General features: G+C 35.9%; 1 protein-coding gene across 2 annotated transcripts in view; it reads left to right on the plus strand.

The window, feature by feature from the left end:
- The first annotated feature begins 1,360 nt into the window (after positions 1-1,360).
- Positions 1,361-15,189, plus strand: part of LOC125665893 (calcitonin receptor-like) — a 35,760-nt gene continuing 21,931 nt past the window's right edge. Inside the window, exons 1-2 of one of the 2 annotated variants that reach the window (XM_048898852.2) lie at positions 1,361-1,678; positions 8,482-9,033. In XM_048898852.2, coding sequence (XP_048754809.2) covers positions 8,925-9,033 — 109 coding nt within the window. In that variant the 5' untranslated portion in view covers positions 1,361-1,678; positions 8,482-8,924. The remainder of the gene's footprint in view (positions 1,679-8,481; positions 9,034-15,189) is intronic. The other variant, XM_048898851.2, reaches the window with a different exon arrangement.

The following is a 15,189-nucleotide window of genomic DNA, read 5'->3' on the forward strand; positions in this document are numbered from 1 at the left end:
CATCCACATACACTTCAGTATGTAAAGTCTTTGAAAACAACAAATTTGCCTGATTTTAAGGTCGTTAACATTATGAGTACAGGAATGAGAGTACCAAACCCCCGTATGCGTAACCCTGACGCAGTTTACCCAAAATTGAGCGGAGGTATAAATGTCTAGGTGTTGCGTGATTGGCTAATATCGAGAGTGAAATTATTTGGAATTGAAAGAAATATTATAGAGGTTCAAATTAATTGTCAGGATGAAAAATTATTGCACAACTGTGAAACTGTTAATTAATTTAGACAATGAGATATCTACAATGAAAAGTTCCACATTTTGATTTATGCATTATCTATTCACAGGTTTGACATGTAACAAAGAGCAGACAATAAGCTTAGGAATGGTGGGGTGGTGAATGTAGGGTACCGAAGATTTTTATCTCCTAAAGGTTGAATATAGAGACAAAAATGGCAAATAAAATGCATGGCTGGAGTTTATCATATGACGCGATGCGAGTCAAAATTCATTAATCGCCTCGAAGGTTTTCTGAACATCTGCCGCCACGTGATTTCTAATCTATCCTTCAAAGGTTACTGACAAAATATGTATTTTCGAGGAAAACATTGAATTCTGAGTGAATATATATTAACCCACCACCACCCACCCACCCACACACAAGCCTTATACGATTATTCCAAGTCAGTCCACACGTTTCCCGTCGAGTTAGGAATGTTTCCCATGAATTGAAGTAACGAATAACTAGAATTATCTTACATCATTATCTTGAGAGTAGTTTGTTAAAAAAAAGTATTTGTACATAATTTGTGTCTTTTCATCGTCAGTATAGCGAGCATCTTTACATGACATGTGTATGGAACGTTCTTGAAATCACAAACAGGTTTTTTTTAATCGGTCAAAATATGATAAATACTTAGGCAATGGAAATAGCCACATCTCTCTCTCTCAAATAACCTGCACCGATTTAATTAGTAATGCATTCGAAGAGCAATATAAATCAAATCATTTTATTTAAAAAAAAAAAGAAACCATGAACAGTAAAATAACAATATCGTTTTCAATAAAGGCACTGCTATAATCATCAAATTAAATGTAGAAGTGTGTCAATTCTCCGATGTAGTCCTGATCGGCATGAAGGAAGAAAAAACATTCACGATGCTGAGGACAGTTTTCTAACTATCCTAGTGCACATGGGGAAAACAATATTTGTGCAGCGCAATAATTTCTCAACACGCGAGAAAAAATAGCTACTAGTCTACTGTGGGTGTTGTTGTTTTTCCTGAGAATATTCGGAGGTAAAACATATCAGAAAATCCGGGCTTTGTTCCTCCAATCAACCTCGCAAATCAGCAAGCAATTGATCCGTCCTCCGGTCGACGAAACATAGCGTTCGTTTAGCGATTAATACTTTCGGTGATCGAAATGAGGAGAAGAGTGTTATCGCCGTTCGACTGTCTATGCGAAAATGATGAGAGTGGATCGCTTCTTAATAGTAATTGATCTAGCGATGCTTGTACCGATAGGACGTTTCACCGCTTGAATTCTGAGTTCTGAGTGTGGAGGGTCGACACTGCTCTTCCTGATAGCGTGCTTAGCGAGGAAGATCTCGATACATATACCCTCTTCGTTTGATTGGATATTATGCATGAAAAGGATTGATATATTTATCGAAAACCTGGTATGTCTCATTCCTTCATTAAAATCAGTTTCCTATCAGCGTCGATATTTTTTGTGAAACTTAAGATAATTTGAATACCCTAGGAGAATCTTTGATTTATTAAATCAAAATAGTTAGATTGTCAGCATGATGGAGACAATGCAACTCTTACCAACTTCAGTAATTTCGCATTTTATTACGGCAGAATTAAATAGTCCCCATGCACACCGTAAATGACCTGGGGTTAGATTTAAGTGGAGACCAGTGTATGAATCGCTAATCTCCTTAGACACGCATCCAGCGACGAATTGTAAATTTACGTGTTTAATTAACCAGCCGTATATCCCACTAAGAAAAATAATTAATTTCTAAGCTTTGAATGTTTACTTCATTGAGCAAATTGAGTGCGCTAGTTACCTCTCTCTCTCTCTCTCAAGCAATTATATAAAATGCTTTATATGAAATATTTCAAATGCAATATGTATCTTGTATGATCTTCTTTTCTGTACGTTAAATATCATTATCCCTTTTCCATTCTCAATGACCGTGTAGCGTGTGACAGCGTGGCGAGAATTCCATCTGCATCGAAAGCGATGCTTTTATCCTAGATGGTCGAGCGGTCTAGCGCGCTGATTACATGCTGGTAGAAGATTTGGTTCCACAGGTCGTGAGTTCAACCCCGGGTAGGGGCGAAAGTGGGTATCCAAATAAAGTGAAATTTTCTGTGCTTGATATTAAATATTTCTTCACTTAGGGCAGTTATGTTCATTTAAGAGTTAATTGCTATTTCTGTGCTTTATATATAAATATTTCAAATGCAATGTGTATCTTGTATGATCTTCTTAAATGTACGTTAAATAACTGTATCCCATTTCCATTCTCAATGACCGTGTAGCGTGTGACAGCGTGGCGAGAATTCCATCGTCATCGAAAGCAAGTTTTTAGACTTGCCTAGATGATCGAGCGGTCTAGCGCGCTGGTTACATGCTGGTAGAAGATTTGGTTCCACAGGTCACGAGTTCAACCACGGGTAGGGGCGGAAGTGGGTATCCAAATAAAATAAAGTGAAATTTTCTGTTATATATATTTTCATTTTTCAATTTTCATTTCCCAAGCAATCAAGGTATGCGTTTCGATGTCTCTTTACATATAATTCCAACCTGCGACTCTATACCTTTGTAACAACCCGGGCATCGACACCTTTTGTTCATCTTGTGTATACTTCATGTGGAATTACAATCTGACGAATTTGACGGTATGATTAATCTCACGTTATCGCCTCAGTGAAAATCGCCAGATAATATCCCCCGGTAGGGCATTTTCCCGCAATGATATCCATATAAATCTGTTCACCATTTGTGTCGATTTTACCTAGTTTTTTATGACGGATTTCGGGGAATGCCGTTTATTGGCGTCTTCAGATAATGCATTACCACAGATCTCCTCACAATGCGTGAAGCAGGTGGATACAGCATTAAAGAGACATAATATATCTCTAGATGATAAACCGAACTGAAAAAAAACGACGCACAATATAAATATTTTTCATTTCCATTATTCCCTAAATGCGTATGCTTTATTTCTATTTGCGGGAATTTTATTTTCGAGTAAATCCTGTATTGGAAATATAATAGGGTTCTTGAAAGTGGTATATATACAAGGTGCTGTGCATATATATGTACGCAGTGATATATACGTATTATGGTAATGTACATGATGTTGTGTATACGTAGTATGGTAATGTACGTGATGTTGTATACACATAGTATATGGTAATGTACATGATGTTGTGTATACGTAGTATGGTAATGTACGTGATGTTGTGTATACGTAGTATGGTAATGTACATGATGTTGTGTATACGTAGTATGGTAATGTACATGATGTTGTGTATACGTAGTATGGTAATGTACATGATGTTGTGTATACGTAGTATGGTAATGTACATGATGTTGTGTATACGTAGTATGGTAATGTATATGATGTTGTGTATACGTAGTATGGTAATGTACGTGATGTTGTGTATACGTAGTATGGTAATGTGCGTGATGTTGTATATACGTAGTATGGTAATGTACGTGATATTGTGTATACGTAGTATGGTAATGTACGTGATGTTGTGTATACGTAGTATGGTAATGTACGTGATGTTGTGTATACGTAGTATGGTAATGTACGTGATGTTGTGTATACGTAGTATGGTAATGTACGCAATGTTGTGTATACATAGTATGGTAATGTGCGTTGTTTTTACGTGTATGTGTTGTTGTATATACGTGATAGACATGTACGTGGTATTTATATATGTTATACGTTATTAAGGTATCATGTATACGTAGTTTTGAACCGTATTTACGTGGTGTACACGTAGTGCTGTATATATATACACATGGTGTACACGTAGTGCTGTATATATATATATATACACGCGGTGTTACACGCACTGAAGGATCGCGAAATTACTAATATAAAGCCTCGCCAAAAATTAAGTGATACACATTACTTCATGTACCACAGCAATTGTGAACGTAGTGCTCTTATGAGAGTCTGGGACAGGGCGTCTCCACACTCTACATATCACCGACACACTACTGACTTTGGACTTCCCTCTCTATTATTTCTGGTGAAACAACACTGAAATTCAATCATTGATATCCAATTTCAGCGGAAATGGAACTCACTATCTCAGAATGAATGACGCCAATTCTTCTATCACTCGGTCTTCCTAATCGCGTGTACAACGGTTACTTCCCTTCACAAAAGCAAGGAACTCTCACTCATTATGATTAAACTTAAAGTAATTAATTAACGAAGAAAATTGGGTTTATTATTTCTAACAAAACATATTTTCCTCTTAAACTACGATATTGGTTTGTTTGATATTTTAACAACTATTTTAAAATCAGGTCAAGTTTAATACGGTAGTTTCGGCAGGAAATGACTTCTCGAGTTTTGATATATAGCGACAGACCGGTATCAGTTTTTAATTATTCCTAATCAGAACCCATTAAGGTTGATTTCATCCATCTCGTTGTTTACGTCACTTCCTATGTGTACTGATTTCGTCGACGGATTTTGAAAAGAGTAAACTTCAATTATAATCCGGAAAATTGGATTGTAAAGTACATACATGTATTAAAACTGCGATCAATCTGAGAAAAGTGTAACCATGGTGTATATACGTAAGGGGTATTCAATGCAAATATAATGAATTTTCTATAAGATTTTAATTGCGACAAAAATTACGTAATATGGACCTAGTTAGAATAACGAAGATTATTTCCTTGTCAGTGTTCTCTCTCTCTCTCTCTCTCTCTCTCTCTCTCTCTCTCTCTCTCTCTCTCTCTCTCTCTCCAAACGTCCTCACAATGTGTATAAGAGAATACAGACATATATTATTCTAAAGGCAAAAAAGTACTATGTTAGGTTTAGCTATAGGGATACCTACAAAAGTTTATGCAATAATCTCTTTCGAATTATGAAAAAAAAAAGGTTTTTGAGAGAGAATATTAGTTTACAAGGCCATGTCCTCACACCACTTGTCCTCACAAAGCTAATATTTTGTATCTACACCTTGCACATGCTGCAGGTCACATTTATGAGGACGTAATTGTGAGGGCATTTTTATTTGTCCTCACAGTGCAATTCTGTCCTCACTTCTGTCCACTGCTTGAAATTTGTCCTCAGTTTACACGTTTTACTGCCCCCCCCCCCTTTTTTTCTATTTCTCTCTCTGCACAGCGACATGTTTACATTAAGTGAATAAGAATGGCTAAAGGCATGCCCTACATCAGCTGTATGTTAGAGGACTGGATAAGCATTTTCGAGTGTTTCCAACCTTGGGGGTTTAAATAGGTTGTTCATCCAAGATTTTTACTTCGCGGATGCATGCAGTAAATATTAAAATCAAAGCAGCCCTATCTCTGCACACAGTTCATGTATATACATGTATGTCAGAATTAAACAAATTGTTGTTGTTGTTTGGGTTTTTTTTTTGGAGGGGGGGGGGTTGGTTTTTTTTTTTTGTAAAACACTGTAAATCTTTAGAGCGGTGACATAATTTCATATTAATCATCATTCACATGCTGTATCTACTCATCTTCTTGTCTTGCTCCATTATAGATGCGAAACAATCGTGGTAGTTTAGTGATTAGGGTTTGGTCACATTCAATTAAGTTCTGTTTCATCATCCCGATTTGGAAAAAAATGGGGCTGGTGGGTGGATTTTATTTCTTCAAAATACCTATTTCAGATTTTTTTTTTTTAACAATTTCTTTAGATCTTTTCGTTTTCTTTCTTTCTTTTTTACATGGTTATCTTTGGTGAAAAATCTTTTTCACATACCATTGTAACTGTTGTTGAGTAATTCTGAAATACCTTTTCATGTAACGCAGAATAGTCTTTTCTTTTGCACTCCTCTAGACGATGGTGAGGTTTTTTTTTTAGATGTGCAGGGGCTACAGGATCAAGACATGTCTCATTGGTTCACGAATCATAATTACCATAAACGTACATTTACTACAAAGCATCAGTCAGTGTCGTGGCTTCACTAGACACCGTGACATTACGCAATTTCCGAGTTGTCCAATAGTTCTTTCTCATTGTTGAGCTCTTACGCACAGTGGGACGCAAAATGTATTTTCGTGCACACGCGGTGGGTACAAATGTTTATCGTTGTCTTCATATATTGCTGAAAGGATGTTTACCAGACATCATGCAACCACCCAAACTGCTGGGACACACTATTTTAGTAGGTTTATATGAGTATTCATTAATGAAATATATCAAACAAAAATCGATAATCACCATCTTTCTTTGATTAGAGTATCACTTGTGCAGAAGAGGAAATATTTCATAATTATCTAATTAAATGGCCTAATTCAAACAAATATTATTCTTGATATGGTCAGTTTAATGTATACCAACGGCTGGTATAAACAAAATTTACGCTTTCATAACCTTTATCCTTATTTACATAGCCAGTCTATAATATATGTATAGATCTTGTACCCACCCAAGCGTTCAACAGAACAATAAACGTACCTCCATCACAGAAGAGCTGATATCTCGGAACTTGCGTATTCAATGCACCGTCATCTTTTAGGTCTCAAACTACCAGGAAATGGAGGAAAATTCGCCTTCAGGAGCCCATGTTTTAATTTTCAGATTTTATTACCATGGCAACCAATTTTCAAAAATAATGTATATGGTTCTTGAAAGTACACATGTGAAAGATTTTAAAGGTCCATCATGACATCTACTGCTAGCCTGGAAATGGGTCGAGATACACTCAGGCACCTGCCATCCTGGAAGTAAAAACTCAACAAAAATGAGGAAAACATACCCATTTTCAACCCTTCCTAATTCCAAAAAATAAAATTCCCAGTATAATGACAGATATCAACTTTCAGCAAAACCCCTACCCTTTCCAACAAGGCCAAATGTGCAATAGGGTCCTTAATTCCTTTTCGAGATAGTTTACATCAAAGATGCAGCATGCTCTTTTCAACTTACCGTTTAAAGTGAAAGTATAATTGCCCGCCTAGAAGTCAAACTCTCAAACATCTCACAGTCACAGTTTCGAATCCCATAAAAAGGCACTGGATCAATGTAGAATGGTCACCTCCCTATACTAATACATATATCAATACCAATGGAACTATTTAAATTCTATAAAATACTCATTTAATATATTTACATTTTAACCTGGTAATTTTAGCTTCGTATTGGCAATTCGCCAGGTATATTGAGACTCTATTCTACGACACACAAATTCAACAGGACACGGCGCGGCGTCACATATGTTCATATTCGATGACATGTGCATCTCCATTAAATTAGTTTGTTCGGTTTACACGACCGACTGCACATTACACCGCATCAGTTCTTTGCGTACCCTTATGATAAAAAGCATGTCGATTACCACAATAAGTGACAATTGCCAAAATGTCAAACAACCATAGAATTGCTCCAAGTTTTTGGTACACCGAGCCCGATATTTTTTTTTTCTTGATCTTTCCCCCCAACCTTTTATTAAAATGTGAAATAAAAACAACGGGTGGGACATTTTAAGAGGGGCGAGCGAGGGTGAGAATATACTAGTAGATATCAAATTCATGTGGCCTTTTCGTTTTGCAATTAAAAGGTTCCGTGGTGAATACCAGACGGTCGTGATAAATCTAAATATTTGAAAATAGGTAGTAACTTTTCCTGCGTCTTGAGCGCCATACATATGTTATAAAAACGCATTTCACCCGGTCATAGCTGAAGTATTGATATGAGCGAAATGTTATACAATGCTGGATGCTAGATAAATCTGAATCAAATGTAAATGTGCACTCTTTAGAAATATGCTATATCTGGTCTTATTCGATTTATTCTTACTCCAATAATATTAAAGTCTTTATTGATGATAACAGATAATCTTTAAAATTATACCACCAAGCAAATTCAGCCTTGGGTTTTCAATTAACACAGCTTTAGATATAGAATCCAGGCAGAATCTCGCTCCCTTTCCCTCCCTCCTACAAAGACTGCTATCTGCAGGCTCTTCAAACTGAGACTCAAAAGCCCAACAATCGAACGGTCTACCAATATTAAATACAAAATATTTCATTGAAACATTGCAGTTGTATGTACATGTTTGTTACCTAATACACAGGATCAATGAATTAATTTACACTAATGTGTGTGATCTGAGTTGATTATTATTGGTTTCATCTCATTATATATCCATTTTTTTTTTTTTTTATCAAGAATCATTTCTTAATTCTCAGCGCATTTTTGCAGGGAAAAATAACTCAATTTTGTTTTTACTTGTTTAGGGCCAAAATCTGATCGTGCGGAAAAGAAGCAAACGACGACAAGCCTGGATCACGCGGATCAGCGCGGAGTATTTAACCCGCGATACTTCAGCCAGCACAGAAATCGCTCGTCAGCTTCAGGCGGAGTCAAACGACGAGTTGGCTTCTTCTTCACGATATACCCTACATATAACACGGCTGATGGATGTAGAAGAAGAAAAACACGATATATGAACACGTTCTCACTAAAGGACTGGAATGGGATTTTTGTTCGTGTTGTTGATGTATACTGCTGAGGATTGACGGATGAAGGTGGTTTTGAAAGAAAGAAAAACAATAATAATTCGTGAAAACTGAAAACGTTTTGTTTCACTTTGATATTTGCAATCCATCTAGAAAGTAAATTGGTAGAGGCCCAGTTCCTGAAACTGCCGAAAACATCAGGATTGATCTAAATAATCAAGATGAGCGCTCAAAGCGAGTTATTCAACAATGAATATTTTAAACAGATCCATACGCTTTATGCAACGATGTGTTACACAGAAGTGATATCTAAACCTCCCCCCTCAGACGGTGAGTACCATTTGGGATTGCATTAGTGTGTGATATAGTTAGTCGATTAATATTGATATCCAGGTATACATGTCAATTGTTAGAAAGATCGGGTGAGTGAACTGACTGTAGGGAACTCAGCTAGATACTATATTTTCAGAATTAATTTATCATAATTAATACCGTTATTATTAGATTTTTAAATATATATATATATATAACAGGTGCTTAAGATATAAATGGTTGGTCGATTTAATTGGTTGTCGTCTATTAAGTGTAAAAGCTCTGATAATAAATCACTGAGAAAAATACATCAACATTACCTATTCTAATATATATACCATACATGTTTCGCACTTGCATTCAAATTTAGAATTGATTCCCAACTTGACTGTAGCATCGTGTTCTAATCTGTATACATATTTAACTCGACATACTGTATAAGAACCCCTTTCTGTTAAGGATTAACTTCATTAACGGTACAATTTGTCCCCTATTTCACGGAAATTTAGAATTACAGAAATAAAAGAAGTTTTTCTCATAAATTCATTGTTAAATAGTTTAGGAATAGAAAACAGATTTTTTTTTATCACAGAAAACCTGAGATTATTTACGTGTAAAGTCACGTAACAAACGTGAATTTCCCGCCATTTTCTATCACCAGGCAAACAGTCAGTATTTTTCTAAGTCACAAAACTGTTTTGTTTTCATAATAAGAGGTTGCCATGCATGAACTACATGCACATGTAATTTCAAAATAGATTTTTTTTAAAAAAAACTTTACATTTTGATTTGCGAAGATGTGAGAGTAATTTTTGCACCCATGGTTTCAAGTCATAACATCTCCAACTTTATGACGTCAAATTCAAAATTTCAAAAAATGGTATTGGGGTCATTGGAAGAATACTAGTATTGAATTTTTAGTTTCAAACTACCCCATTACTACTGAATTTCACATTAGCCGAAGAATGGTCAAATTATAGAACCGGAAGTGGATGTTGTCGAACTCCATACGTCTTTTACTCCCGCCCTCCAAATTCACTTCTAATCTGATTATCTATCAAATGTGCTACACAATAAAATAAAAACATACTAACAATACTTGATACCATTAACTTCCATGCTCCTCGGTCCTATCATTTTTGGAGACATGGTTAACAATATGCTGTTATTACATTTCTGATACGGTTAACAATATGATGTTATTACATTTCTGACACGGTTAATAATATGCTGTTCTTACATTTCTGATACGGTTAACAATATGCTGTTCTTACATTTCTGACACGGTTAATAATATGCTGTTATTACATTTCTGACACGGTTAATAATATGCTGTTATTACATTTCTGACACGGTTAACAATATGCTGTTATTGCATTTCTGAAACAGTTAATAATATGCTGTTATTACATTTCTGAAACGGAAATTATGTTAGACTCATCTGCTATATCTTTATGAAATAAAAGTTTTTTCAAAGTCAGTATGGAAAAGGGTTTTGGGAGGGGTGTTACATCGTGTTTTATGATTCCCAGTATAGCAGTGTGATGACGTAGTAGTCATTAACATGACTTTATGCATGTGAACTTGCCCAGATCAACCTAGCCAATCAAGTATGTAAATCGAATACCGGGTCAATTATAATTAGAAATTTGAAACTCTGCATCGGAATGTATCGGGGAAATGTTAAGCTTTAAAAACAACTGATTATAAACAATACTAATTTATCATCGATTTAGTTTTATCGAAAGCCTTACGTACCCAATCTGCAAGGACAAAATTGTGACGAAATCACAATCAATTTAAGTCATTTTTATAAAACGAATATATAGTGAAAAAAATGAGACGAAATCACACCTAATTTAAGTCATTTTTATAAAACGAATATATATTGAAAAAAATGAGACGAAATCACACTTTTATAAAACGAATATATAGTGAAAACTGAGACGAAATCACACTTAATCTAAGTCACATTTATAAAACGAATATATAGTGAGAAAATAAGATGCAGATGACCAAAAAAAATAATAATGTGTATATCAATAAAAAAAAAATAAATAATAATAAAAAACCAATGATCGGGTAAGCGACGTGACCTTTTGACCTTTAGTTTTACTGTGGCTGGTGATGAAGAAAAACCTTCGAATTGAATGTAAACCAACTTAAAAACAAACACATTCTCTGGGTTATATTGAAGGTTTTTACATTAGAAGACACCCACATTACTCTATCATGGAGACAGAAGTAATACGCTTTTCCCCCCTACTTCATGACAAGCCAATCAAGAGATGCCCTAACAGAATTAAACTACGCGTTTTATTCTAATTGACTTTGAAGTGAATTTCTACAGCAAATTACAATAAGGATGAGAGTTCTGTCCTCCAATTTCTGTGAACTTGATCTGTGCTAAGCAGGGTTTATTTTATAAATTATTGACAACAAGTTTGAAATTTTACAAGATTATAACACGAATACGCGGATTGACGGAAATGTGTCGCTGTGACTTTATCTTCCACACTTGATAATGCCAGTATGGATGTCTGCAGTGCAATCTTTGATTTCTATTCTAGGAATAAACATTTACTTTTCTTTTCTTTTTTTTCTGATGGTGTGAAAACAAATGAAGATTCAGTGTAAGCAATGATTCGGATTCTATAGAAATTGTCTTATACTTACATAGTTCTTATATTCCCCCAAAACAAACAAGTCATTATATAGAAATTGTCTTATACTTACATAGTTCTTATATTCCCCCAAAACAAACAAGTCATTTATCTGTATCCTTTTATGGTGTGCAATGGTTTTATCTAAATATGTAGGTATAAGTTTATAAGTTGTAAGTCCATTAACATCTTACTTTGTCTTTATCCAGAAATCGATTACAATGAAACAGTAAATATGTTATCAATACATTTCCAGTTAGTTTGCCTTTGATATCTTCACAAATTGTAATGAAAGCCATTTATTCCAGAATGCGCTGTAATTGTGAATAATGCGCTCATCTCGATAATTATAGTACGTCTGTTCTAACGTGTAGAAATTCCCACAGAAATAGAAATAAAGAAAATACATTGTACATGAAGGTATGAACTCCACCGCCTCACACCAACAGATTTACATGAAGGTATGAACTCCACCGCCTCACACCAACAGATTTTGCTTGTTCAAAGCGCGTTTTGCCGGCATGACGCGTCCACAATTCATACCCTGATATATTTTCCAATGGTGAATGCAAATACATGTCACTTTAGAACTTTGATTCTTTGTTAAATTACAACTCTTTTGTTATTGTCTTTGGGAATGATATATACATGTAATATGTCAGGAACCTGTCCACTGTTTGTTTGGGAATGATATACACAGGAACCTGCCCACTGTTTGTCTGGGAATGATATACACAGGAACCTGCCCACTGTTTGTTTGGGAATGATATACACAGGAACCTGCCCACTGTTTGTTTGGGAATGATATACACAGGAACCTGTCCACTGTTTGTTTGGGAATGATATACACAGGAACCTGCCCACTGTTTGTTTGGGAATGACATACACAGGAAGCTGCCCACTGTTTGTTTGGGAATGATATACACAGGAACCTGCCCACTGTTTGTTTGGGAATGATATACACAGGAATCTGCCCACTGTTTAACCTGACGCGGACGGAATGAAGAAATAAACAGCGCGGTAATTCAATCGGTAGAACATTCGCATCGTGGAACAGAAAGTGCAGTAAATAGTCAAATGTCGTCACATCTGTGTAAATGTAGCCAAATTGCCCTCACGGCCTGAATAAGACAGGGCTGAATTGAATTAAAAGCTAATCCTTTAGAGACTCCCAAAACTGGGAATGCAGCAGACAGCTCACAGCGGGGGCCCCCAGCATAACCAATAAGTCATTGTGTTTTTAAAATCCCTGAGGTCGGTACGAAAACCAAGAAATATTGACTCACGGACAGAAGCGGAAACATTAAGTTTCCCCCCTCAATGTCAGTTGTTACTTACGAAGTGTGAATAATAAATACATCTCTTTATAACCAGACGTGACTAGGGAATACAGCGGCCTACGTATTGCACTGTATTTCATAATCATATTCGGTAATCTGTAAAATTAAGGTCAGATCAAGTGTGAATTGCCATCATTTTCATACCTATGTAAATCTTATCACGCTATTTAAGTATGCTGCTGCAAGCAAGGTATGATTTCAACAAATTTGCATTTGATATCATATAACAATCTTCTATTCTCCGATATGCCAAAAGTACTAAACCAATCAAAATTGTGTTCTGTGTAAAGATACAGGCAAAGGAAAGCAACTAAATGTTACGAAATATCATGTAATCAACTTGACAGCATGGCCTTGACCGCATTTTCCCGGATAATAAAGTGTTATCAGTGTTGGCTCTATTCTAAAGACAAGAAATGTTCACTATTTGCGGAAGAAAGTTATGCCAATTTTTTCTTGCAGAGGTAAAAACAATATTCTCTGTGTATCTGAAACAACAATGAAATAGATACCAGGTCATGGTTCTATTGAATTTGATGATATGTTTTATCATGTAATTATCATAGGTCCTCACACACTGTCAGGACAAACAGATCCTTATGTAATTATCATAGGTCCTCACACGCTGTCAGGACAAACAGGTCTTTATGTAATTATCATAGGTCCTAACACGCTGACAGGACAAACAGATCCTTACGTAATTATCATAGAGCCTTACACACTGTCAAGACAAACAGATCCTTATGTAATTAGCATAGGTCCTTACACACTGTCAAGACAAACAGGTCCTTATGTAATTAGCATAGGTCCTTACACGCTGTCAGGACAAACAGATCCTTATGTAATTATCATAGGTCCTTACACGCTGTCAGGACAAACAGGTCCTTATGTAATTAGCATACAGCCTTACACGCTGTCAGGACAAACAGATCCTTATGTAATTATCATAGGTCCTTTCACGCTGTCAGGACAAACAGGTCCTTATGTAATTAGCATAGGTCCTTAAACACGCTGTCAGGACAAACAGATCCTTATGTAATTATCATACAACCTTACATGCTGTCAGGACAAACATATCCTTATGTAATTATCATACAGCATTACACGCTGTCAGGACAAACAGATCCTTATGTAATTATCATAGGTCCTTTCACGCTGTCAGGACAAACAGATCCTTATGTAATTATCATACAGCCTCACACGCTGTCAGGACAAACAGATCCTTATGTAATTAGTATAGGTCCTTACACGCTGTCAGGACAAACATATCCTTATGTAATTATCATAGAGCCTTACAAGCTGTCAGGACAAACAGATCCTTGTGTAATTATCATACAGCCTCACACGCTGTCAGGACAAACAGATCCTTATGTAATTAGTATAGGTCCTTACACGCGGTCAGGACAAACATATCCTTATGTAATTATCATAGAGCCTTACAAGCTGTCAGGACAAACAGATCCTTGTGTAATTATCATACAGCCTTACATGCTGTCAGGACAAACAGATCCTTATGTAATTATCATAGAGCCTTACACGCTGTCAGGACAAACAGATCCTTATGTAATTATCATAGAGCCTTACAAGCTGTCAGGACAAACAGATCCTTGTGTAATTATCATAGAGCCTTACATGCTGTCAGGACAAACAGATCCTTATGTAATTATCATAGAGCCTTACAAGCTGTCAGGACAAACATATCCTTATGTAATTATCATAGGTCCTCACACGCTGTCAGGACAAACAGATCCTTATGTAATTAACATAGGTCCTTACACGCTGTCAGGACAAACAGATCCTTATGTAATTATCATAGGTCCTTACACGCTGTCAGGACAACCAGATCCTTATGTAATTATCATAGGTCCTCACACGCTGTCAGGACAAACAGATCCTTATGTAATTATCATAGGTCCTAACACGCTGTCAGGACAAACTGATCCTTAATACTGTTAAGACAAATAGAATGTAATTCTTAAAACTGTCAGAAGGAATAGGATGTATATAATTTATTAGATCCTTAAAACTGTTAGGACGAATGGGAGGTGTATAATTTATCATAGATCCTTACAAATTGTTAGGTATATGATGTACGTAATTTATCGTAGATCCTTACAAACTGTTGGAACTCGTATGATTTATCCTGGTAGCGTTTCTAAAATCTACTCCCA

The sequence above is a fragment of the Ostrea edulis genome, chromosome 10, assembly GCF_947568905.1.
Source record: "Ostrea edulis chromosome 10, xbOstEdul1.1, whole genome shotgun sequence".
NCBI lineage: Eukaryota > Metazoa > Mollusca > Bivalvia > Ostreida > Ostreidae > Ostrea > Ostrea edulis.